The 26,392-nt window shown below is 39.4% G+C and overlaps 1 protein-coding gene across 4 annotated transcripts in view; it reads right to left on the bottom strand.

The window, feature by feature from the left end:
* Positions 1–26,392, bottom strand: part of rps6ka3b (ribosomal protein S6 kinase, polypeptide 3b) — a 63,794-nt gene that overhangs the window by 4,688 nt on the left and 32,714 nt on the right. For 3 of the 4 annotated variants that reach the window (XM_067577914.1, XM_067577916.1, XM_067577917.1), the window contains 19 exons: positions 15,743–15,859; positions 15,180–15,261; positions 12,765–12,845; positions 12,543–12,622; positions 11,759–11,865; positions 11,602–11,639; positions 11,238–11,380; positions 9,288–9,358; positions 8,516–8,604; positions 7,164–7,228; positions 6,926–7,028; positions 6,665–6,774; positions 5,086–5,211; positions 4,904–4,993; positions 3,186–3,344; positions 2,941–3,102; positions 2,271–2,347; positions 1,859–1,976; positions 969–1,109 (listed from right to left, as the gene is read on the bottom strand). In XM_067577914.1, the coding sequence (XP_067434015.1) occupies positions 969–1,109; positions 1,859–1,976; positions 2,271–2,347; positions 2,941–3,102; positions 3,186–3,344; positions 4,904–4,993; positions 5,086–5,211; positions 6,665–6,774; positions 6,926–7,028; positions 7,164–7,228; positions 8,516–8,604; positions 9,288–9,358; positions 11,238–11,380; positions 11,602–11,639; positions 11,759–11,865; positions 12,543–12,622; positions 12,765–12,845; positions 15,180–15,261; positions 15,743–15,859 (1,959 nt within the window). The remainder of the gene's footprint in view (positions 1–968; positions 1,110–1,858; positions 1,977–2,270; positions 2,348–2,940; positions 3,103–3,185; positions 3,345–4,903; positions 4,994–5,085; positions 5,212–6,664; positions 6,775–6,925; positions 7,029–7,163; positions 7,229–8,515; positions 8,605–9,287; positions 9,359–11,237; positions 11,381–11,601; positions 11,640–11,758; positions 11,866–12,542; positions 12,623–12,764; positions 12,846–15,179; positions 15,262–15,742; positions 15,860–26,392) is intronic. The other variant, XM_067577915.1, reaches the window with a different exon arrangement.

The raw sequence follows: 26,392 nt of genomic DNA, 5'->3' as shown, positions 1-26,392 counted from the left end.
CGAAGGTGATGGATCTCTGACGCTGGAACGCCCCTCTACTCCATGAACGATCTGTTGACGTCTTTACAAGCAGCTGAAGACTCGTCTGTTCAGACTCAAACTGTCTGTAACTCTGTGTTTTTAATGACTTTAGTTGATGTTTTATTGTTTGTTTTTACTGTTTTATGGTTTTATTTTTAATTATTCTACTCTTATGAAGCACTTTGAGACCTTGCTCTGTGAAAAGTTGTTTTACTAAATAAACTTTACTCACTTACTAGTAAATCAACAGAAAAATAACCAGCAACGATTTTCATAAAACAAGAAATTTGAAGAAGTCACCTTGAATTCTGGAAACTATTAAACAATCAATCAGTTGGAAAATAATGAACAGACTCATCAATAATAGAAATAATAGTTGCAGCTGTTTCAACAGGCAGCGATCAGACATGAAGCAGTGGACGACGCCATTTATTTTTGTTTGAATTGTTTAATTTTGATTGTTTATAATAATAATTATAACAATTAAATAATTAACTTGTTTTAATTGTTGTTAACTGCTTGTTAACTGACTGTAAAAAAGTTTTCTCAGCACTGTAATATTTAGCTTCTGCCTGCCGTTAGCTGGTCATGTGACAACATTTTAAGCTCTGTGATTGGATGTTTCTTGCTGAAATGTACCTTGGGAGTTGTAGTTAACTTCTCCACCAATGTTTTGATGTTCACAGGCTTGTTTTTAATCAGAACCAGATGTTTTGTAGCACAGTTGTTCATCTTTTGTGTTGATTTGAGTTTCACTTCTTCAAATGATTCATAAATAATTAAAAATTCTTTAAACCAAGATCCACCTGCCATCAAACAACCTGAACGAGTGTGTGTGTGTATATACAGTATAAATATATGTAAACGAGTGTGTGTGTGTGTATATACAGTATAATTATATGTAAACGAGTGTGAGTGTGTATATACAGTATAATTATATGCATCACCTTGACGAGGTGCGGGGCGTCCTGTCTGTTCAGGGTGTATTTGGGCAGCTGGTCTCTGTGAGTCACCCAGGGGTGTCGGAGGACCTGACCTGCCGTCAGCCGCTGGTGGGGGTCGACGTGCAGCATCTTAGATACCAGGTCCTGTGAGGAGGGGTCAGAGGTCACATGTGAGGGTCAGGGTCAAATGTCAAACATTAGAAATCACCTTCTGCATGTTGAGGTCAACGTACAGTCACCTGAACTGAGAATAAACTCCTGTCCAGTACTGGTGTGACATATTTAACTGGTTTTCCAAACAATATAAAATAAACTTTCAGCCAGACTGTAATCTGGTTGCTCTTCTCTCCCATCAGAGATTAATTTTACTAAACAGGAAGTCTTCATCGTCCACGTGTTTCAGAAGACGCTCAACCAAATGTTCGCTACTGTTGAGATGGAACAGATTAGTTTTTAGTGAATGGAATTCATATTTTTTGTAGATGTGGAAGCTTGATGAGACTTTACTGTATAACTCATGAGCTCTGCTGCTATGTTGCATCTTTATCCTGCAGACTGACTGATACTCTGGCAGCCTCCCTCCATGTGTGTTTTCTTTTTGTTTGTTTTGTTTTGTTTTTCTTCGGACTACTCCTGTCTTCATTTCTGTTGTTGTTGTTGTTTCTGTTGATGTAATGGTATTGTGTGTTTTATATGTTTGTTTCAATTGTAAAGACAAATAAATAAATAAAATACACCAACATATACAACCAAAGAGTTGATTTGTTTGCTCCTGTTAGCTGTGTTTGGTTGAATGTGTGTGTGTTTGGTTCAGTGTGTGTGTCTGTGTGTGTGTGTGTGTGTGTTTGGTTGAATGTGTGTGTGTACGTGTGTGTGTGCGTCAGCGTTCACACCTTCGCCTCAGCAGAAACAGAGTTCCAGTATCCTCCGCTAAGTGAGAACTTCCCGCTGCCGATACGAGCCAGGATCTCCTCCGGCGTGTCCTCTGGACCGTTAGCAAACGGAGTGAAACTGGAGATGAACATAGAGAACCAAGGACAAGAGGAGGAGGAGGAGAAGGAGGAGGAGATGAAGAACAGTAAAAAACAAGCTTCATAAACATTTTTATGCACCTGAATCTTTCACATTTTCTCTCCTCGTAGGGACTCATTACTGATGTGATTTAGACTCACAAGAAGAGTCTTAAAGTCTTAAAAAATTAAGTTCAATATCATTTTTATTTTAATTTTCTTGCATTTTCTTCCCCAGAAAAGTCAAATCTGATGTTCTGATGTAAACACTTTAACCACAGTGCAGTAAACCTACCCTGTCAGCATCGTGTAGAGCAGGACTCCCAGACTCCAGATGTCACAGGCTGCATCGTAGCCCTGCTTCTTCAACACCTGCAACACACAAAACAAACTGTTTCACCTCACAGATAAACATCTGTTTTCCTGCTTTCTCTCGCTGCTCCAACACACAACTTCAACACCTTTCATGCCTGTATTCATGTCAGCTGAGTGTTGATGTTCATATAACCTCGTTTTTTGTAAAATATTTAAACATTTATTATATTTTGTTCAGTTTTGTTAACTCTTACATGCTGTTCAGGGTAAATTTAACCTGTTTTTACATTTGAGAGCCATAAAAACATAAATATGAAAGATAACAATCGAGTCTGAATGGAATGGATTTATTTTAGAGTTCTTGTATCTGAATTTAAAAACTCTAAAATAAATATTTATACTGAAAACAAAGTTTTTTAAACTGCACAACTTGAAAGTGACTATTTATAAAGTCACAGTGAAATTTAGACGCCGACACATAAATTCTGAAAGACGGTTTTCAAAGTCAAATATTTCAGTATTTAAATAATGAATCGTTAGTTGCAGCCTAAATTACAAACATCTGATTTCAGAGCAACAAATTAAAAACAATCTCGTGCCCTTCTGCTTATAAAACAGACATAAAAGATGACACAGAGAGGGCGGCGTACCTCGGGGGCCACAAAGTTGGCAGTGTAACACGGCGTCATGAGCAGGCCGTTCTCCGCCCTCAGCTGTTTGGCGAAGCCGAAGTCGCAGATCCGGATGGACTCGGCGTTCCCGCTCTCGTCCACGTAGAGGATGTTACTGGGCTTCAGGTCTCTGTGCACCACCTGCAAAACACAACAGACAGAAAGGTCAGTTATTCAGGTCTAAAGCGCCGTAAACCCGCCGGGACGGAGACGTATAAACGTACCCCTTGTACGTGCAGGTACTCCACCGTCTTGGTGATGGTGTAGAGGACGGCGCTGGCTTCTCTCTCTGAGAAAAACTTCTGTCGGAGGATTTTGTCCAGCAGCTCGCCGCCTTTCATCAGCTCCGTCACCAGGAACACCGACCGGCCGTCGTCATACACCTACAGCGTTAAAAATAACACTTTAGTCACATTTAATATGCACAAATATTATAAATATTATATGTGTATCTTATGCATTGTATAGATAAGAGACATTAACTAAAACTGGCAAACACTTTCTGTAACTGTTCTTTTAAAAAAAAGCAGAACTGAATAAAAAAAACATGAATGCAGATAAATTTGTCTTGTAGTTACTGGAGCTGATGCAAGTGAGGACGTTTTCACCCAGCAGCAAGATTATATTTTTAACTCTAATTAGAGTGAGTCACTGAAAAACTGAAACTACCCTGAAAGGATTTTTTAAAGGCAGGAAAGTATTTTTTACATTTTTAACATTTTTTTTGTCCACCAGCAACATCAACTGATATTCAGGTTGACTAAGAAAGTGACCCCGACACACTGATCACTGAGTAAATGCAGCATATAAACCCTTAAAAAACAATACAGGCTGATTTGATATAATGAAACAGTTGCTTTAAAGCCTCTGGAAAGGCAAATCCATGATTGGCTATTAATTATGTAATTTAGGATCTGATGTGCATATAGTAAACAGCTAAAAAGTATGAGAACATAGCCTCTGACATATCCTATGTAATTCTTCAGAAAGTTTCTCTCTTCCCTTGTTACTAGGTTGCAGTTAGGCGGGTCCAAACTAGGGAATTTATTACGTAATAACTGACTTCACAACACTTACTCTTGTCTCCTGCATGCAGTGCACTTTTCTTTGCTTTTAGCTAGATTGAGAATTCAAATTAGCCTGATATGGTTTGAAAGTTACTGTGTTAAGCTAACTAGCAGACTCAGGTACACCACCCAAATCTGTATTAATCACAGAGTGGATAAGTAGCTCAAAAGTGTAGCATAGTAAAGCTAATGCTAACCGTTTCATGTAAGTGAATGAAAGATGCTAAAACACTTAGCTTCGTAGTCTGGGAGGTATAATTAATTAAAAACAGATATGTGTGGTCTACTCTAGTCTGCTAGTTAGCCGATTAGTCAAGATAACTAGTAGACCACTGAGGTAATTGATAATAAGCTCAAAAGTTTTGAATAGAAAAGCTAATGCTAACCATTTAATGTATGTGAATGGAAGATGCTAAAACGATTAGCGTCATACTCTGGGAGGTATAGTTAAATAAAAACAGATTTGGGTGGTTTAACCTGCTTTGCTAGTTAGTTGATTAGTCAAGTTTTCTAACCAAGTAGGGTCCATTTGATAGATTTGGTATTTTATTCCATATCAGCAAAACGTTTTAGTGAATGAATAGAAAATAAAACGGTACTTGAGCTGAAAGTGAGCTGTCAATCAAACGTGATCTGGACACGCCCACACAGTCCTGAGAAATGCTTTGAGCAGCCAAATAAGCTGTTTCTGAGCTAAGTCTTCTAATAGTTATGAATGTTTATTTTAATTCAGATTTTTGTGGATGCTTCATGAGACACTCAACTTTGATATCATATATGCATTTTTATGATTTCAAGCCACGTTTCCAGAGGCTTTAAAAGTGGATTCCTCCTATAAAAGTGTTAAAATGATAAATAAAACCAGTATGACTCACGTCCTTGAGAGTGATGATGTTGGGGTGCTGCCCGTATCTCAGCAGGATCTCCACCTCCTCCGTCGGGTCCCTCTTGGCCTTATTGATGATCTGGAACCATAACAAACAGCGTTCACTGTGTAGGAAAGCTGAACACAGATGTTACGCCGCAGACTCTGTGGATGGTGATTGATGTGTTTTACCTTGACAGCGTACTCCATGCCGGTTCCTTTGTGCACACCGCGCCTACAGATGGAGTAGGAGCCAACGCCGATGTCCTCTTTGATCTCATAGGCGTCTGAGAACTGGGACGTACTTCTGTGAAGCTGCTACATGCAAAAAACAGACTTTAATACATATATTACTGGTGATAATTCATAATTAGGGTATTAGGATGTTAGGAGACAGTCCTGGATGTAGCCACGTCTCTTTACTGGAGGTGGAGATGTTTACCAGACGTCTGGGACACATTATTGGTGATGTAACCTGGAGTAATCAGGTGTTTTTGGGTCTTTCAACATCACACACACTTGTCTAGATAACCCAGCCAACCAGGATTGATCTTAGTGAACACAACTCTGTCATAACATCAGCTTTTAAGTTGATATGTTGAACTTGTTAGATGCTTATTTCCACATCCAGCAGTTACGGAGCAACATTATCATTCATGTGGAGTCGTGTTTCTGTCCACCTGGTGAATGTAAGTCCAATATTCACTCTCTTTTAGCTTCTGTTTTTACTCTCTACCAACTCCTGAGGGAAATATCTGGCTCTTTAGCTGCTAAATGCTCCACTATGTTCACCAGCTAGTCTACAGCTAACTGTGTCTGTTTGGTGCTGAGCAGGTAGTGTACAGCGGCTTTTTACAGCTTTTTCTCTGAAAACGACGCTATGAGACGCTGAGAGTGAACCAGAACAGTAAAAGTTGCAGCCGGACAGATAAACAATGAGCTGAAACTCACTATAAAGCTCCGTAAAGCCGAGAGGAGCTGCAGAGTCTCTGATAATTCTCTGTAGGTTCATCACTATGAACCACAACCAACACATGACACACTGACAGATCAGACATTAGTATTATAAGGAGCATCTGTTATCCACTTTAAGGTTAGTGACACTGAAGAGAAGATATAATCAAATCTTATGAAGCCAATCGCTCTTCCTGATTATCAAAAAGGCATTTTTCCCACACTGAAGTTATCTAGTTTAGAGCCATAGAAACCTGTAGCTGCTATATTTGTTGCAGATGCTCATTGCTAATCTGCAAAAACAAAAGAAGTGATCGCCACTTCTGTTTTACTGTGTATTCTGTTTTTCTGTTGTCATTTAGGTTTGCGAAGTAGACTAGAAGAACTAAAACGATGGAAATCCACAATCATCCTTCCAGGTGAAAAGAAGCTGTGAAGCTTCAGCTGTCAAAATCAGTCAAATCAAGTAGATATCATCCAAATTTACAGTGTTTTTAGTATAAATTTACCTAATTTTGTTACAATCCTTCCACTACTGCACAACATGGAAACACAAAGAGAGAATTTCATACTAAAAAAGGCTTTAAAGTTGACAGATATCTGCTCAATTTGACTGATTTAAATGGCCGAAGCTTCATAGTAGCTTAAAGTAAACTTTTGAATATGTTTTCACAGAAAACAAGGACTGAAGAGATCTTTAAATGTCCAGTATGGTTTTGTTAGCTGACTATTGTCTTAAGACAGACTGTGAACGTGTCCTTTAACCCAATAAATCTGACTTTGCCTCATGTTAAATATAGTGTTTAGGTGTGTTTACCTGTACAATAGCATTGGGTAATGGTTGTGTTTCCTCCTCTGTTATGGCCACAAAACTGAACCCTCTGAACAGCTGATGAGCGTTGGCACTGGGTGGGACCCCCGGAGAGTCTGAAACACACACACACACACACAGAGCTGTTCATCCTCACTGCTCAATGAAATCAGATTGTATTCAGGATGTAGTTCAGCTCAGCAGCGTGTGAAGAGGAGGAGGAGGAGGAGGAGGAGGATGAGGAGGAGGAGGAGGAGGAGTGTGTACCTCTGGGTGTTTTAGCTGTGAACTCCGGATCAAAATAGAAAGTGTCGTCAGGTCGTCCTGCAGCCGGTTTGAAAGGAGGGTGGAGCTCTCTGCGGAACAGTTTCTAAAGAGAGAAGAAGAATATTAAAACCTCACCGGAGCAACACGGTGTCAACGACAGAATGAGGAAAGTCAGATTCATTCATTTCTGATCGCTGCTGTGGCTGAAATGAAACACTGGTTGAATGAAGACACTTACGTTCCAGTCGATGGTGTTGAAGAACTGATGCCTCTTGATCTCCTCGACTCCGTCTGGTCCAGCTCCTACAACACATTAAACAACATCAGTCCGGTGCAGTTGGACTTTCCATTTAATAACCTGTGAGCATGGATTACTTAAATAAGAGCTCTCCATTTATCTATTTTGCCTATTTTGTGGTTGTGACTCAGTAGAGCTGCTCGTCTACTAATCAGAAGATCGGCGGTTCGATCCCCGGCTCCTCCGGTCCGCATGTTGAAGTGTCCTCGAGCGAGATACTGAACCCCAAACTGCTCCTGAAGGCTGCGCCATCGATGTGTGAACGAGCAGGAAGTTGTTATGAAACAGTGAATTTTGACATGTCGTGTAAAAGCGCTTTGAGTGGCCAGAAGACGTGATATTTACAACTGCATCACATTTACCGTTTACGTCCTGCAGATGGCAGCAAACACATTCAGTCAGAGGATATTTATGCTGCACAAATTATTAAATTGAGAGAACGAAATTAGATATTTTTTTCTCATGTGCATGTCTGTCTACAGTATTTTTTTTCTTCTACTTGAGAACATCTTTGGTGATGAAGGGTTTCTGCAGGCTTCAAGAAAAATTTAAGACTTTTTAAGACCAAATAAAATAAAATTTAAGACTTTTTAAGACCAAATAAAATGCAGTTTAATACTTTTTTTCACCGTCCAAAGTATGAAAGTATGATGGAGAAACAGTAGAGACAATATGGACTAGATTTATTTATTATTATAATCACAATAAATCCTCATGATATAATAGATCTTGACCTGACATGCAGCTGAAAATGCATGGATGGATGAACCAATAAAAAGAGTTTTTGAAACTCTTTAAATAAGGATTAAACAGCTTCCTGCAGGACAATCAACTGTTGAAACAATCACACTTTTAATTTAAAGATGTAAAACATCTCAGTCTACAACAGGCAGGAAAAAATAGTTTGTAAATTAAAATTAAGGCTTTTAACACCTTCTAAGACCTTTTTTTTTTTTAAAGAAACTAAATTCAATTCAAGACTTCTCAAGACAAACAACTGCGGTTTTTAATCACTTCCTATTGACTCTGCTGTTTGACAGCTTGATGAAAGTTTGATGTGTTTGAACATGAATTAAAGGATTTTTGCTTTACAACCCAGTGTTAGAAAGTCTAGACGTGTAATCTCATCCTCCATGAAAAACCCTTTTTTGTAATTATCTTTTAATTTTTCACGTCTTCACTGAGTTACACAGTGAAATCAATAATCTGTTTGCATATCCTCCACATACTAAATCATTGTGTTGCTTCAGCCGTGTGTGGACGAGTTTGATCTCGTTTTAAACTGAATTTACCTAATCTGTTGCCGGGGTTACGTTTGAAAAGGTTCCTGAGGAGACTCTGAGCTTCTGAACTCAAGAACTGAGGCATCCCCAACTTGGCCCTGCGGACACACAAAGACAAATGTTCTTAAAAGAAATCAAAGAAACAGAATAAGTGCAGTTTGGTGCAGCTGTCATCAAATATTCGTACTGTAAATTCAAACTGAAAGTATGTGAAAGACAACACGCTGATATCTCACACACACACAGGAAACACACTCAGCATTCTGCAGAGAGTCACATCAGCATTTTTTTTTTTTTTTTTTTTACAGACAGACACCGAGAGTGAAAGAGAGACGACGCAGGAAGTGGGACGGGTTAATATTTCCTGCAAATCTTTTTTTTTTTTATTCTCTGAACCTAATTAGACTCTCTCACCTCTCATCCTTCGCTTCGCCTCCCTCCTAATTCTCTTTCGCCGCCTCCCTCGGCGTTGTAAATTGCTATCGCTTTAACACTCTTATCTCTCCTCTGATCCGTCCGTCCAGCCAGCCGGCCAGCCTTCCTCATCTACACCCTCATCTTCCTCCTGAGTGCTGCACTTTATCTCCTCTAATATAAATCCTTCACTTTCCCCCTCTGGGCTGACTCCATGGAAGGAGGAAGGAAGAGGAGGAGGAGGAGGAGAAACAATGTCTCTTCCTCTACTTTCTCTCTCCGTCTCATCTCGGATGAACACTGAGCTGTAATAAAGCTGTTAGGAGGTGATTGGATGAGAGTTTGCCGACAGTATAAAGTTTCTTACTTGAGGATCATGGTCATCGTCTCTTTCCGGTCTTTGCCTTGAAACGGCAGCGTTCCCGTCAGCATCTCAAACTGGAAGACAGAGAAAACACACACGTCACCCCGGTCAGGAGATTTATCGTTTTTATTAAACAACATCAGCAAAATGTGTTTCTTGTAGAATAAGTAGCTGAATTATTGTTACTACTCTGATACCAACCAGAGGTGCTTCTGCAGGTGTCGGGAGGGACGAGGAGAGATTGTGGAAGAGCTCAACAAAAAAAAATGTGTCCACATATTTGTGTTGAGGAGGAAAACAACAATCGAAACAGGATAAACTTGGTAAATTTACCTCCGACCAACCTGAGCCAGTTAAAACACTTTAAAGACGTTGAGCGTGGAGAGGCTGTGATTGGTCGATCAACAAAATATGATTCGGCAACTACTTTGATAATCGAATAATCGTTTTAGTCGCATTTTTAAGCAAAAAATGCCAGAAATTCTCTGGTTTCAGCTTCTCATGACAGTAAACTGAGTATTGTAAGTTTTGGACAAAACAAGATATTTGAAGATGTTCCCTTTGACTCTGGGAAATTATAACTGGCATTTATTTTTTGTGTTTACTGACATTTTATAGACAAAACAACTAATCAGTTAATCAAGAAAACAATCAGCAGATGAATCAATAATAAAAAATAATCGTTAGTCGCAGCTGTATTTGAATGCATGAAACTTGACTGGTAGAAAGTCAGCAGAGAAGAAGAAACTGTTAGCTAAAAGAAGCAGATCAGTGGTTTAAATAATTAGCAAAAAATAGATAAACATTTGAAATAATTAGTCAGAAGTAACAGATAAATTGTTGAAATAGTTAGAAAAATAATGAGTAAAAGCTTAAAATATCCAGCGTCTGACACTCTCAGTGGTAGCAGAACCAAACACTGTATGAATCATTTTAATTAGAGCTGCAACTAACGATCCTTTTCATTATAGATGAACCTGACCACTATTTTCTCAATTAGTCAATGCTTATTGTTTAATGTTTGGTTGATCCTCAAATGTCTTGTTTTGTCCACAATCCAAATATATTCAGTTTACAGTCACAGAGGACTGAAGAAACCAGAAAATATTCACATTTAAGAAGCTGGAAACAGAGAATTTTAGCGTTATTTCTTAAAAAATGACTCAAAACGAACATTTAAGTAAATTAAACTTTAACACATTTAGAACTTGACCCATGGAGCTGATGAGTGGATACTTGAGTTTGAGCTGCATCTGTATGCATCCATGTAACATCAGTGCACGTCTCTAACTTTGCTTCTTCCTCTGAGTTTTTTGTGCTTTCTCATCTTGCAGGAAACCCGTGGTTGCAGGCCGAGCCCTTGCGGTCCTTCACAGTCCTGTTGGCATCCTTCCCTGGCTGTTGCTACTGTTATTGTTATGATTGTTGTTATTCTGCCCCCCCCCCACCCCCTCCCCCTTTCCCTCTTGATGGGAGATGGCCGCCCACCAAGAGCCGGGTTCTGCTTGAGGTTTCTACCCGTTAAAGGGGAGTTTTTCCTTACCGCTGTCACCAAGTGCTGCTCGTGGGGGAATTGTTGGGTCTCTGTAAATTAAAGAGTACAGTCTTGACCTGCTCTATGGGAAAATGCCCTGAGATGACTTTTGTTGTGATTTGGCGCTATATAAATAGAAACTGATTGATTGATTTGAGAGAAGGGATGTAGGCTGGGAATGACTGCCCCAACGAAAACTGACAATAGTGAGAGAAACGAGGTCCAACATCTGACAGAAATGTACCTGTTTTCCTTCAGTCGAGATGTTTCTCTGTGAGCAGACTGATCTATAAACCTGGAAACGCTCATACGGACACTAGACGCTTTCAAATGAAAACCGCTTTTTAACAATTAGACATCATAGCGTGGACGTGGTGTCGGTTTATGACGAGCCGTGAACACAGACGGCGTCTTCTCACCATGAGCACGCCATACGACCACCAGTCGGCGCTGTGCGTGTGTCCTCGCCTGTTGACCACCTCGGGAGCCATGTACTCCACCGTCCCACAGAAGGAGTAGGCCTTGTTCTCGTGGTCTATTGACTCCTTACTGAGGCCAAAGTCTGAAAACACACACAAAGAAATGAAAACAGATTAGTGAAGTGATAACATAATGACGTCATAGTTTACACAGATTAAAACGTGTGAGAGCAAACACACACACACACTAAGAAATCTATTCAGGGGCTTTTCAGGGTACAGCCGCACACACACACACACACACACACACACACACACACACACACACACACACACACACACACAAAGGTGTAATATTACACACCGGTCAGCTTGATGTGTCCCTCCTCATCAAGCAGAATGCTGAAATAACAGAAATGTGTTTTATATTCAGAAGGAAATGTCTTCAGAGAAACATTTATAATGCAACATGACTGTGCATTTGTGTGCGTGTGTGTGTGTGTGTGTGCGTGTGCGCCTACTTCTCAGGCTTGAGGTCTCTGTAAATGATGCCGAGACCGTGAAGGTGATCGAGAGCCAGGGCGAGCTCCGCCAGGTAAAACTTCACATCCTCCTCTGTGAACATCACCTGGAAAACACACACACACACACACAGACACAGACACAGACACAGACACACACACACGCACACACACACACACACACACACACACAGGAGGTTTATCACAGTTCAGTGAGAAAGTCAGACACCTTAAAGATATTTCAGTGTTTTATCAGCTATGTGGCATCAAACAGCTGAACTCAAATCATGTCTACTTTACTTCAGTAAATAATACAAAATGTCATCGATCATCATGTGTTTGTCATGATGATCGATGACATTTTAACTGCAGACCAACAAAATAAAATCAAAACTTTACTTACAGCTCTCTATAACTTTAAGAAAACTCTCAATAATCTTTTTCTACCTGCTTTCACTGAACCTGCACATTGTAGACTCTCTAATACCTGTGATTAATCATTTTGTGTAAAAAAAAAAAGCACATTATAATTTCCCAAAGCTCAAGGTGACATTTTTAAATGTCTCTAGTTGTCCAAACGACAGTAAAACACAAAGATATTCAGTTTATTGTCATGTATGACGAAGAAAAGAGTCAAATCCTCACATTTGAGAAGCTGGAAAAAGCAAAGTTTTGGCACTTTTGCTTAAAAAAAATGACTAAAACAGGTATTCAGTTATCAAAACAGTTGCTGATTAGTTTTCTGTTGATCAACTAATTGTAGTAAACTCAGTCGTGATGTTACCTCTTTAGAGAGACGAGTGAAGAGATCTCCTCCTCTGAGGAAGTCCAGGATCAGGTAGAGCTTCCCCTCCGTCTGAAACGCTGCGGAGGGAAGAAATTAATTAAGATAAGATTTGAGAAGTTTCCTGCCTGGTTCCCACTGAGAGCGTCTGATTGGCTGGCGCGGCGTCGGTGACTCATGGCGGGACGTGTGTGTGTGTGTGTGTGCGATTGGCTGACTCACCGTAGTGCAGCTTGACAATGAAGGGATGGTTGACCTCCACCAGGATGTCTCTCTCCATCTTTGTCCTGACCCGGTCACGCACTGAAACACATAAACACAGAAATGAAAAGTACTGAAAAGCGAAAATAAAACATCCTCTGTTAGGTCGGTCTCTGTTTTTGGCCGGAGACGCTCCCAGATGGCAGCGGATGAGTAACCGAATCAAGGCGAGAGAAGAAGAAGACAAGCGACAAGGAATAAAAAAGAAAGCAGGGAGAAGACAGAAGGAGACGGGATGAAACACATGAAGAAGCAGCAGATAGTTGTATTTTTTCCGCCAGCAGATGGTGTGTGAGTTGAGTTGAACATCACTTCAGGGAATTTCTTTTCTCTTTCCTCTCTCTCTACATCTCTTTAGCTCTTTGTGTCTCTGTCGGGTCTCATGTTCAGGTGTGAAATTCCATTTTTGGGCGATGACGACTGAGCAAACCAAAAAAAAAAAAAAAACTGATACAAACACATTGAATCCACTTGTGAATGATTCACTATCTGAAATCCATCAAAAAAAAAAACTATTTCTGTCAGTAAAAACCTTTTAAAAAGGAGCCACAGTAAGATGTGAAGAGTTAAAACCAACACTGTGATCCGTTTAATCTGCTCAGTTACCAAAAAACATAAAGAGTTAAGTTAAATTTATCTATAAAGCACATTTAAAAACAAGTGATGTGTTGAGAATTTTAAAATAGATTAAAATAAATAGATGAGTAACAGATAAAATTAAAACTATATCATCATATTAGAAATGAAAGGGATTAAAGGGAGCAACTGTAAAAGTTTGAAACATTTTTACATCCTAATGATGAAAATTACAGTTTGATTCTTTGTTTTTGTTCAGTTTTATCATCATATCTTTTAGATCGATTTTAAAATGTCATCACTAGTTTAAAAGGCCCTGCAGGGTTTAAACACCTCCACACTGTCTCTCTGGTGATGTATAACGTCAATAAACACAACAGCACTAAATGTACCAACAGTAAGAACAGAGAGGCAGATTTCTCAACATAAATATCCAACATGCAACTTCTGAAATCCATCAGATGACTTAATTTACAAAACAACTACAGCAAAAACCTTTTAAAAAGGTGCCACAGTAGGATTTTAAGAGTCAAAACCAACAGTGTCAGTTTATCAGCCTTTTAATCTGAATGTCTCACTGTGATCCATTTAATCTGCTCAGTTACCAAAAAACATAAAGAGTCAATTACAGTTTGATTCTTTGTTTTTGTTTAGTTTCATCATCATATCTTTTAGATCGATTTTAAAATGTCATCACTGGTTTAAAAAGGCCCTGCAGGGTTTTAACACCTCCACACTGTCTCTCTGGTGATGTATAACGTCAATAAACACAACAGCACTAAATGTACCAACAGTAAGAACACAGAGGCAGATTTCTCAACATAAATATCCAACGTGCAACTTCTCTAAAATCCTTTCAGAAACCTTTTAAGACCTTTTAAATCTTTTTTTAAGAGACTGTTTAATTTCTTACTGCTCTATTTTTTCTCTTTTTACTCCCTTTTATTGTATTTTATTGCTTGTTTGCAACCTTTGATTTGTTAAGCACCTTAAATGTTGTTTTTTTTTTGCATGTGAAGCAATCTGATTGGTAATCAGTGATCTCTGCGCTGTACTGACATGTTAAAGGTGGTTTTAGATTTAACATGAGGCAGATTTTCGCTTGATTCATGTGGATTTGAACGCTGGAACGTTTGTGCAGTCGCTGTTTATTCGTCACTGTACATTTGCGTGACAGTTAAAACTCAGAAACTGCAGGTTTTTTCAGTTATTTTCCTCCCATTTTAATCTTGTTTCCTCATCAGTAAACAAGTGAAGTCCTTAAATGTTCATAATAAGCACAAATGATTCAAATGAGACATATTTGAGTAAATTTCATCTACTATCTATCATCTTTCTATCGACTTTGTCCCGCATGTAAAACGTGTATTAAACTGTATTCAGTCTGAGCTCCTTATAAGACATGAAAAGTGATGAAAGGATGAAGCTAATGATGTTTTTTATGTTTCTTATTGCAAATAAATCCCATGAAAAACCCAAAATCAACAAAATCCGTCTCTTAATACTTGGTGACTTTCCTGCTCTGGAGGAGAAGAAGGAGGAAATATTGCTTTTGTTGGAGACTATTTTCCACGGCAGAAGAATCTTCATTGTTTTTACTGTCATTTTTCAACATTTTTATGTAGTTTTTTGTTGGTTTTTTTTAGTGTTGTTGTTTTTAAAGACACATTTCCTGCCTTAGTGGGATAATAAAGTTTTATTCTACATCAGGCTTTTGATATGTTATATTACTGTTATATCATTTGCATAAGTGCCATAAAGATCTTCATGTAAAAGAGAGTTTTTAGTCTCTATTTCTACCTTTCAGTGTGGCTTTCTTTAGGACCTTCATGGCGTACAGTTGGCCAGCGTCCGGCCCTGTGATCTTCCTCACCAGAAACACCTAAAAACACACACAAACAAACAAACAAACAAACAAACAGAGACAAATCAAGTAAAAAATTAAATATACTGTGTGATAGCTCAGTATTAATGGGTGCAAAGGCATAATAACATGTGTGTTCATGTGTCAAAGGATGGATGTAGTGTGTATTATACTCCATCTACTCTTCAGTGTGTTTGTTTGGGTTAGCTCCCATTATCTAGGTCATGCTTATGTAGATTAATATAAACACACACACACACACACACAGAGCCCGAGCAGGAGACTAATTGTTCATTCATAAAGACGATGACACTAAGCAGAGAGTGTGAAGGGCCCTCAGTCTGCCGTCTCCATGGCAACGGGCTTCTCAAAACACCGGCGCAAGGGAAACATTACGAGGGCTTCGAGTGGAAATGAAACCCACACTTACACACTCATTTAGGCCCACTCATACACGGCAGAGGACAGGTATTTATACACACACGCACGCGCGCGTTACCTTGCCGAAGGAGCCTTGTCCGAGGACTTTGCGTAGCTCAAACTGTCGAGGGTCGGCCTTCTCTGATCCCTCCTTCACATGGTGAGTGATGCTGATCTCCTTGATCGGCACGTCGTCCTGTAAAACACACACACATAACGACATCCAGCTCGTTAGTAAAGTCTGAACTCTTTGACCTGTGAGTTTGTCTGCAGCGGACAAATTAATAACGATGACTGGACAGTAACTTTCTGAGACAATAACACATTTAAATTTTACAACTGGATGTATCAGACAAGCTTGTAACTCAATGAACAGAACTGCTTTATAACAAAACTACAAAAAATACATTTTAACTAATAACTAGCTAATATATTTTACTAAGAAGTGCCTACAAAGCACCGACAACCTTATTTTACAACTGTAAAATGTGCCATTCAGTGTATATTAAAGGTTAGTTGATTGACAGATAATAAATCTGTAACACTTTTTATAAATTGATGACATTTTTTTAAGTAAAAATACTAAAATATCACTGGTTCCTGCACCTCAAATGTGAGACGTTGCTGGTTTTCTCTGTCTTATATGATAATAAACAGAATATGTTGGACAAAACAAGACATTTGTAGGTGTCAGTTTGGACTATAGGACCTTGTGACGGACAGTATTCATTATTTTCTGACATTTTATAAACCAAACAACTAGCTTATTAATCATAAAAATACACTGCAGATTAACTGATAATGAAAATAATTAATAGTTGCAGCCATAGTGAATATTTTGGTCACAATTCTTGTAAAACTAAATGTAAAGACAACTGAAAAAACTACTATCAAATGATCCATATTATTGTTATTCCATTTTTAAATCTCAATCAGTGTCAGTCATAATATACAGAAAACAAGTATCACAATATAAACTATAAACTAAACATATACTATAAATATATCACCAGCTCCTCTTGTCAGCCTTTTAAATCAAACTAAACAACAACTGGCTGCCTTTCAAACTGCATGTCAAGTTCAAAGTTGGAGCCTCTAAACTGGTGTTTCTCTGCTCTCCAGATGCTTCACTGGCCTGAAGTTAGTAAAACGTTCTTCATGACGTGAAGAGAAAATCTGCTTTCATCTCTCACATTCACTGTTTCACCAGATTCTCTACAGGAAACAACGAAACCAGGAAGAGGTGAAGTAATATTTGGCTACAAAAAAAAATCATTACGTAATTATTTACCACATGGCACTGAAAGCTGCATTTCTCTGCCTATATATGGCCAAAAGTATGCGGACACCCAAACATCACACCTATATGTGACAGTTGAATTACAAGACTGTTTATTAATCTGCTGCTATAAACACATAATATCAGACATATCAAACATAGACAAATGAATCCCTTTCCCATTTCTTTTCCCTCATTTTATTTATATATAATTGTGTGCAGCCGTGTTGTTTTTATCTCGTTTATCTTGTGATCGCTTGAAAGGTTCCCGACCCGACAGGTTGATAACAACTGGTTTAAAATGTCGTTGTTTACTGCATTAAGATTAACCTTCATTGGAACTAATGAGCCTTGAGCTGCAATGATTAGTTGATTAATCGATTAGTTGATGAAAAAAGAATTAATCTGCAAGTATTTTGATAATCGATAAGTCAATTTTCAAGTCAAAAAATGACAAAAATGTTACTGTTCCAGCTTCTCAAATACAACAACTTGCTTCTTTTCCTTGTCTTACATTACAGGAAACTAACTGTCTGGGTTTTGGACTATTGGTTGAACAAAACAAGACATTTCACGTCACAAACATGGGCTGTAGGAAACTGTGATGGGAATTTTTTCACTATTCACTATGATGTTTTATCAAACCAGCGATTAATCAATTAATCGAGAAAATAGTCAGCAGAATAATCAATAATAAGCTCAAACCAAGAAAAACAGCCAAACACCAAAAGTAGACAAAAGTATGTGCACAACAAAGTGCTATCTTATCTATATTAAAGTAAAACAACCAATTTCTTAACCCACTTTAGCCTCAAAAGACCAGAATGCATTGCAGCCACTGAGTCACAAGACAAAGCAGGAAATGAGTAAGTTTTTCCTCCACTTGAAGCACAAAGAGCTATTACAGTTTCTCTCAAACTAAACAAACAGAAAAAACAAAACACAACAACAGCTGAATGGAGCAAGTTCAGTCATGTATTCTGTGTTGTTTTTGAAAGGCATTCTGGGAAACGAAGTAGATAAAAGCAGCAGGTGAATCCAAAAAGTAAACTACAGTAACATGCAACATCCGCAGAGCGATGCTATCAGTGTGAGCCCGTCTGACGGTGGATCTTTTCATCCAGACGTCTTCACACAACAGGTTGAGCAGGGTTCTTGAATGTTCGTCATCCGCACAGTGGGACATTACAACACACACACACACAGTTGTCATGGAGCCACCCCCGATACCTGCTTCCCGCTGTAGCTGAGTGACTAATGATGCCATACTGTGAGTGTGAGTGTGTGTACTCAGTGACACCATCGCTCCTTCAATCCTCAACTCTCTCTAAAAGCTTCTCCACCTCGCTCTCTCTCTCTTTTGTGTGTGCTCGGGATACTGATGCAATAAAACCAAACAAGTAAACGCATTCATCATCATCATCATCATCATCATCCTCTCCCTCCTTTCCCATCATCCTCTCTGCTCTGTCTCGCTTTTTTTCCTCCCGTCCCGTCCTCATCTGTATTCCTCTGCTCACCCCCTTTCCTCTCTCACATCCGCCGCTTCCTCTCCGTACCTGCGGTTCCCAGGTGGGTGACCTGCTGGTTGCCGGGTGTCCCAGTGCATTATGGGTCCTGTAGTCCCGACTGCGGCGGAGGCTCTGCGGCGCTAACATGCTCCCGTGCGTCGAATGCGAGGCTACAGGATGGAGCCGACGCCGGCTTCTGCTCATCACTCACACTTCTTCCTCTCTCTCTCTCTCTCTCTCTCTCAGAGAAATCCTCGCCTCCCTCCCTCCCTCCCTCTTTCCCTCCCTCATTCCCTCCTACTTTTCTCACTTTTTCTATCTTTATTTGAACCATTCCCACCTCTCCGGTTTGCACCTCTCTCTCCTTCTCTCACTCTCTCTTTCTCATGGGGAAAAGGTCATAAACTTAAGAGTAGGGAGGGAGAATCCAGATGTGCAGTTGCGGTAAAGACGCTTTACTTAAAAGTAGCACAACAAAATAAGATTAAAAGTACAGAAGCATCAACGTCAAAATATACTTAAAGTATCAAAAGTAAAACTATCCATAAAACAGAACAGCCTCTTTCAGAGTGTTTTATGGTTACACAACTTAAAATATTAGATTTTTTGATTATTATATGTGACAACTTACTGTCTAAGTAGTGTTTTAATGGTGGAGCTGGTTAATGTGGAGCTAATTTTACCTGCTTTGTATTCTGTTGTGTCGTCTAATCAGTATTTTATAGGCTCATCATGTGTTTGATAAAAATCTGAAATATGACAAGTAACTTTCATGATCAGTACTTTTTTGTACCAACCCAAATGCATCTGTAGCACCAAACATCAGATACTGTTGGCGTTGAAAGTCTGATCAGATTTGTAGTCTTTGTCATTGACTTTTTAATAACAGTTTTGCACCGTTGAAAGCTTTAAACGACACTTAAAAACATATCTTTTTAACCTAGCCTTTCTATAGGATGACTTTTACACCATATCATATACTAAAACATTTTAATCCATTTTAAGGCATTTGTATTCTTATTCATGAATGATTATGATAGCTGTGTCTCCTCTCTTTTAATGTAATGCACTATCTCTCATTTTTCTTGTTTGCCTCCTTTTATTCTTCCTGTTTATGTTCTCAATTATTTATTAATTTATCTATTTTTTAAAAAAAAATCTTTTTAATGTGAAGCACTTTGAGCTGCATTTTTTTGTATGAAAGGTGCTATACAAATATTACTTTTACTTAAATGGCGTTCTGTTTGGACGCTGCTGATCGTCCGTGAGAAAAGATGGAAAAATGGTTGAAAAGCTGAGGAGTTGAGGAATGTTGACATTTCAAATAACCATGTGTGTGTGTGTGTGTGTGTGTGTGTGTGTGTGTGTGTGTGTGTGTTTGTTGTGTGTGAGTCAGAACACAGATGGAGGATCAGAGCCATAGCGACAGGATGCTCATGTAGCACCTCTTAATCACAGGACTGAAACTGCAAACACTGCACCTGGGCTCTGAACACACACACACACACACACACACAGAATAACACATGCACACCTGCACGCACCCACACACACACACACACTTTACCTGCTTCTCTAACCTGTTATTGTCCCCTATTATTGTTTATTTCCATCTCAGCTGAGCACAATCCAGATAGAAACATACACTCATACGTACAGAACAGATTCACCGACACATGCAGAGCGAGTCAGCACATCGTCCACAGACTACACCATGAAACAACCGCTAGCTGTTAGCCGCGGGTGGTAAATTAAAGCCCTGAGCAGCTACAGAACAACTCAACAAATTGTCACATTAAACTTTAGTAGTGAGCTTAAAATAAATAGAATAATAATAGCTGCTTGGTCATCTGGTGGAATAAAGAAAGGAAGTGATGGAAACAGCGGTTAACATCACACTTTAAGGTCAGTTTAGAAGCTGTTCTGGAGCTTTTGATCATATTACACCATATTCATCACCAGACGGAGTTTCTCTGTAGATTTCCATTTTTTTCTGAGCACTTTAAAAACATCTCATCCATATTGGCTTTAAAAAAAAAGAAGTTGTCTTCTGTTTCCAAGAAGAATAAGAGACGTTCTTTAAGTTCTCAGAAAAATCATCACGACCGAGCCAACTTCATCTACTGATGAATATCAAGTGATATAATCAAAAGCTCCAGAACAGGGTGAAAAGTTGTTAACTGTTGTGTTTGTTGCCTGAATACAGCTGCGATCACACAGGATGCCTTTTAATCACACTTGATCTGTATTATTTGGTTTCAGTGCATGTGTGTCTCCTTGTTTTAAAGCCTGAATATTTCTAAGCGTCTGATGTTCAGACGTCGCTCGCTTAAAAGGGCAGAAATATTAGTTTTATGCTTCCACATATTTAAGGGGCTTGTGAGTGACATAAAACTATGACGCCGGTTCGCTTCTGTAACTCAACACAATCACTTATTCAGCATTTCTAAAATTTAAAAAATTTAAAAATCCATATTTTACTACAGCAGCTGCCATCAGAAGTTGAAACTTTCACGATTTTAACAAAGTAAAACAAGGAATCATTTGTAAGCACAGAAAAGAAACTACAATCAATGCGAGGCGGGTACTACTACTATCATAACGCTTTCTGCTGAAGTCATTTTGTTAACTTCCTGGTTATAATTACTGCTCCTCTCTGTGTGCTGCTGTTATTACAAACATGTCTGAGGATCGTCCATGAAAAAGGAGCCGAAGATGAGATGTTTATTTCTATTTTCAAACAAAATCAGCTCCTTTATGGCATCAGTGTAGCTGGCTAGCACTAATTATTTATCTTGAAAGTTGATGTCAGACTCCACTGATGACCTCTGACATCGTTCTTTGTTTTTTGTAACGTTCGCTGCTGAGTTTTTATAGAAGACAAAGTGATCTGATGAGCCTTAACGAGCCACATACAGCATTATCTGGAACAATAACATCAGGTTAGGCAGGAAAATTAGATTTATTTCACTTTATCTTTTGAAACTGATAACAGAGTTTTGAATCATGATGTGACAGCTGTCGGTTGGTTTCTGTCATCACCTGTGAAAATATTCAGTATAGATCAAATTTTCAAGTTAACAAAACAAACCAACAGCCTTCATATACAGCAGGATTAGCAGGTTTCCACTGAGCCGTCGGTAAAACACAGCTTGGGACCATGCAGCCCTGCAACACTTCACATCATCTGTCCACCATCAGATCTAATTAAAAGGCCGTCGTTGGCGGAGTGAATCAGTATGATGTTATATACTGTTCTGCTCACAGCACCAGACCTCCCCAACGGACACATTAGAGACATCATATCAAATTAACATAAACTCTGCACACGTTCTTAACCTCTGGTCAGACTGGGGAATCAACACCAGTCGGTGCGTGTGTGTCTGGCTGCGGGAGATTCTCTAAAACATGCACAATGAGGAGTTGTGGTGTGTTTTACTCGCTGCTGCTCTTGAGTTCAAGGTCATACACGAGGACTGAGAGAGATGTTGAATATTCAGCTGTATTAAGGTGGAAATACGATTGTTTTTAGAGCCTACAGATGGGAAGCAGTGAAGTGTGGTTGTAGATTTTCTAACCAATACGAATCCAGCCAAGCAGGTAGCTCCGGGTCTGAAAAGTGAAGCCAACGCGGAAGCGACAAAGTGGCTTAAACCTGCGTTCTCTCTACTGGCCCAGCAGGGGGCGACAATTGAATAGAAGTCTATGAGAAAATGACCCTACGTCTTATTTGATTTATTACCTCAGTAAATAGTTTCCTAATGGATTTATGGTCTCAATCACTAGTTTCAAGTCTTCTTCAGTGCAGCATGATGTCTATTTACTTATCGCAGTTAACCATAGACTGTAAATGCACCGTGCTAACCAAGCTAGCAGCTAGCGTTAGGGTTAGCTCCACCCTCTTGTCCAAACATGGTCACTTCTGGCTCCAAAAATCCAACATGACAAACACACTAAAATAGCGACAGCTACGCCTATACTCTGTGAATCTGGGGTTACGTTACCTAACCAACGTTGTTGCCGTGGTAGCGACATGCCTGTGATGGCACCCACCTGTCACTCACAGCAGCCAAACCCTTAATTATGCATAACTTTAAGCCTGAATAAAATTCAAACAGGTGGGTTATATAAGTTGTCATGAACGGGGAAATTAGCTATAGCCAGGCTGTAAAGTATATTTCTGCTGTAAAGTAGGGCATTTTAACATGAGGGTCATTGACTCGCTTTTGGAGCCTCAAGTGGCCATTTGAGGAACTGCAGTTTTTGGCACTTCCACGTTGGCTTCATTTTACAGCCTTAGAGATTACCGCTTGATCCCGATATGTGATTTTGTCAATACCAACCAGTCCAGTTAAGTATAGCAGTGTTTTCCTTTTTTAATGGTGGATAGGATGCTGATGTTTGGACACGTCGGTATCCAAAATAATTACACACAAAGTCTGCAATAACTATATCACATACAGAACATATAACATAGAATGAAAATGTGATAAAGGTGCAAAAGGTTTGCCAGCTGGTTTCTGAAATAGCACTGCACCATCGGCCGATTTCAGAAACAAAAACACCCATTGCTCAACCAAACTGCGAACCAACTCAAACACTTCACTAACGCAGAGCTGGAGACTCTTTTAGGTTCCTCCTGATCTGACGCCAGAACATGAAAACTCATTACCATTATCAACCATCACAACAGCTGAGTCTCCACTGACGATTATCCAGAATCAAAGCTGTCAGGATGCAGAAATAAAACAGACACTCCCATGTAATATTCAAGCAGCTCAAACAACAAAGTGTATTTAGCTAAAGCTGCAATTATTTTGATAATTGATTCATTGTTTCTGTCATTTTTCAAGCAAAAAGGCCAAATATTCTCTGGTTTCAGCTTCTCAAATGTGAGGATTTGTTGCATATGTGACAATAAATTAAAAATCTTTACGTTTTGGACTGTTGGTTGACAAAAACAAGCAAATTTAAGACTTTTTTGGATCTCTGAGAAATTGTTATATATAGATTAACAATTCCTGGAGATAAAGAAAATAATCAGATTAATTGATGATGAAAATGATCGTTAGCTGGAGCCGTATGTATGTATTTCGACTGCCGTGACACTCACAGGTCTACTCACAGTCATGCTGGGGTGTTCTGGTCCCCAACAGTCTAACACGGTCCCCCGGTTTTTTCCGTGTAACAGCTCGGGTCGCTCCCAGCGGTCGCCGTCAAACGCCCGAGTTGTTTGCTGGCGGCCGCCGTCCGTCCCGGCGAGCAGAAGGCGTCGGAGCGCTTTCAGCCGGCTCCTCAGTGCTCTGACGAGGCCGGCGACGGCGCGAACGCACGCCGGCTTGGCCTCGGCCTTGCACTGTGTCATCACTGAGCGAGCTGAGAAGTTGGTAGCTGTTGACTGGAGCGACGCTGCGGCGGTGAATGACTGAGACGGGCAAACGAGTGAGTGAGTGAGTGTGTGTGTGTGTGAGTCAGGGAGAGGGGGATACCCAGAGGAAGGGGGAGAGTAGGGAGGGGGGGCGGGGAAGGGGGACAGATCCAAATCGGGACGGGAAGTGGGATCTCCCCCCCTTCTCCACTGACATGCAGCTGTAACCTTCCACCCAGTGTTTCCATCAGGTGTCCTGGAGATCCCCGTTTACTCCACACACACACACACATAACTCACCGACCAATGACTGAATACCACGGGTAAAAGAACTCCCACTCTCCTGCTTTCACACATTCACACATTCACTCAGGCTTTAAGAACAACATTCAACATGCAAATTTCAGTCAAAGTCGACTGAACGTGTGACAAATTATTCGTTTATTGTACTTTTTCCTGAAATGTTTTTACGTTTCTCTTGATACAGATGAGGACTGATTTTAGGACAGCAAAGATTATTTTCTTTCAATCAATTAAACTGTCCTAATTAAATTTTTTCCACTTGCAGAAAGCCCAAAACTCAGATATGCTTGATTTACATTTATATGAAACAGAAAAAAAGCAGTAAATTGCAAACATTTAAGAAGTTCAAGTCAGATAAAGTTTGTAGTCTTACTTCAAAAATTAATTAAATTATGAATCAGTTATTAAAATAATTGTCCATTAACTTTCTGTCCAAACATTTGACTGGTGCTGTGTGTTAAGTATCATTCCTACATGTAACGCTTCATAATTAGTAAATAAGGTCGTAATAACACAAAGGAAAATGATTCTTAAGTGTCTGAAAACTTAATCTATTGCAGTATTTTTGTGGATCAACTTCATGAGGAATCATATGTTGATAATATTAACAAACTATGATTTAAAACTAACAGAATCTGTTAAGTTTTGTACATGTGTGACGAGTTAATTGCACAAAACATTAAACTGATTAAATTTAAAAGTGATTTAAAAGTGACTGTGCACACATTTGCCAACTGATATTTAAAAAAAATATTGTTTTATTGCCACATTGATTTCAATAAACTCACACAGTTAATCTACAGTATCCTGGCTCTGATGTAAAATAGTCCCCTTTGTTTAAGTGACAACTAATCCAAACATGTTCATTCTGGATCTTCCTGTTCCTGAAATGACTGAACACACACACACACACACAAGTGACACAGTGACACGGACATTGTGTGCATAGTCACATGTACACAATGTACACAATGTGAGCGCGGACCGTTGACGGGAAGCGTGACATTTCTTAGATTACCTCCACCTGTTGTCGCCTTTTCTGAGTGTGTACTGGTTTCCATTCACAACACTGAGGACAAGGTGTCTATAAAACAAAGAGCACCTACCATCTAGTTTTCTTATTGAACTAACTAGTTAAAGCTAATCAATGTTTTATAATTACTTAATTGACTCAATTACTCAAAATAGTGTTTGTTAATCTTTTAGTGGGATGTTTTATAATTTCATCAGTGGATTGAACAGTACACTACATTAATTAATGGACCAATCTTCCTAAAACTTTGGTGTGCTCCTTTAAAAAACAACTTTTACCTGAGACCATGTCTACCTTCGTCCACTTTAAAATACTAAAACAGATAATTCTCCTCCTATTGGGCATAAAAGCAGCGAAGAGGAAACGTTAAACTGTTTCCATTTCCACAGCAGCTTCCTGACATTCAGTTTATTGCAAAGCAGATTCCAAGAGTTTGAGCAGAGAAAAGGTGGTAAATATCTACGTTTAACTCTAAACAAGCTGTCAAAGTAGACAATAAAGAGAGCAACACTGGCATGAAGCCGTCCGCCATTGTTGTTATCATCCTCTTCTAATGAAACGCCGCACTACTGCCACCATTTTGTCACCAGTAGGACGGCTCAGTTTCCCCCTGTACACACTACGACGCCAAGCCGACACACTCTGGAGGATGTTTTGGAAAAGCTTTAGTGTGGACGGAGAGAAGAAGATACGTTTACAGATGTAGCCAGCTTAGTGCGGACATGTTCGTAGTCTTTTTGTAAATTTATGACAGAGTGTATTGAAGTGATGGATGGCAGGTTAGAGAGAGAGAGAGAGGGGGAGAGAGAGACAGAGAGAGAGAGAGAGAGAGAGAGAGAGAGAGAGAGAGAGAGAGAGGAAATGAGAGAAAAGTGATGCCACATTTCCAGCATCACTTGCATATCCCTTATTAACTTTGCTAATAAAAATAGATGCAAGAGGGACTTTGGTAATAATACCAACCAGACTGGTCTTATGTATTATTATCCCTAGCTTGTGTGTGTGTGTATGTGTGTGTGTGTTGCTGTGTTTCTGACACTGAAACTGCTGTCTGCATGAAAACCTGGTGATCTAAAGCTTTTTCTACTGTTGCTCTCAGTGTGAGTCGCTGTTGGTAAGAGCATCAGCCGAACGCCTCAAATGTCAATGTAATAAATGCATGAGCATGTGTGTGTGCGTGTGTGTGTTTGTGTGTGTGTGTGTGTAAAGCTTCTCCATGGCAGCAGCTATCACGG

The sequence above is a fragment of the Thunnus thynnus genome, chromosome 21, assembly GCF_963924715.1.
Source record: "Thunnus thynnus chromosome 21, fThuThy2.1, whole genome shotgun sequence".
Lineage (NCBI taxonomy): Eukaryota > Metazoa > Chordata > Actinopteri > Scombriformes > Scombridae > Thunnus > Thunnus thynnus.
Note: the sequence above shows the minus strand (reverse complement) of the source record. Positions and strands in the feature narration are given on the sequence as shown.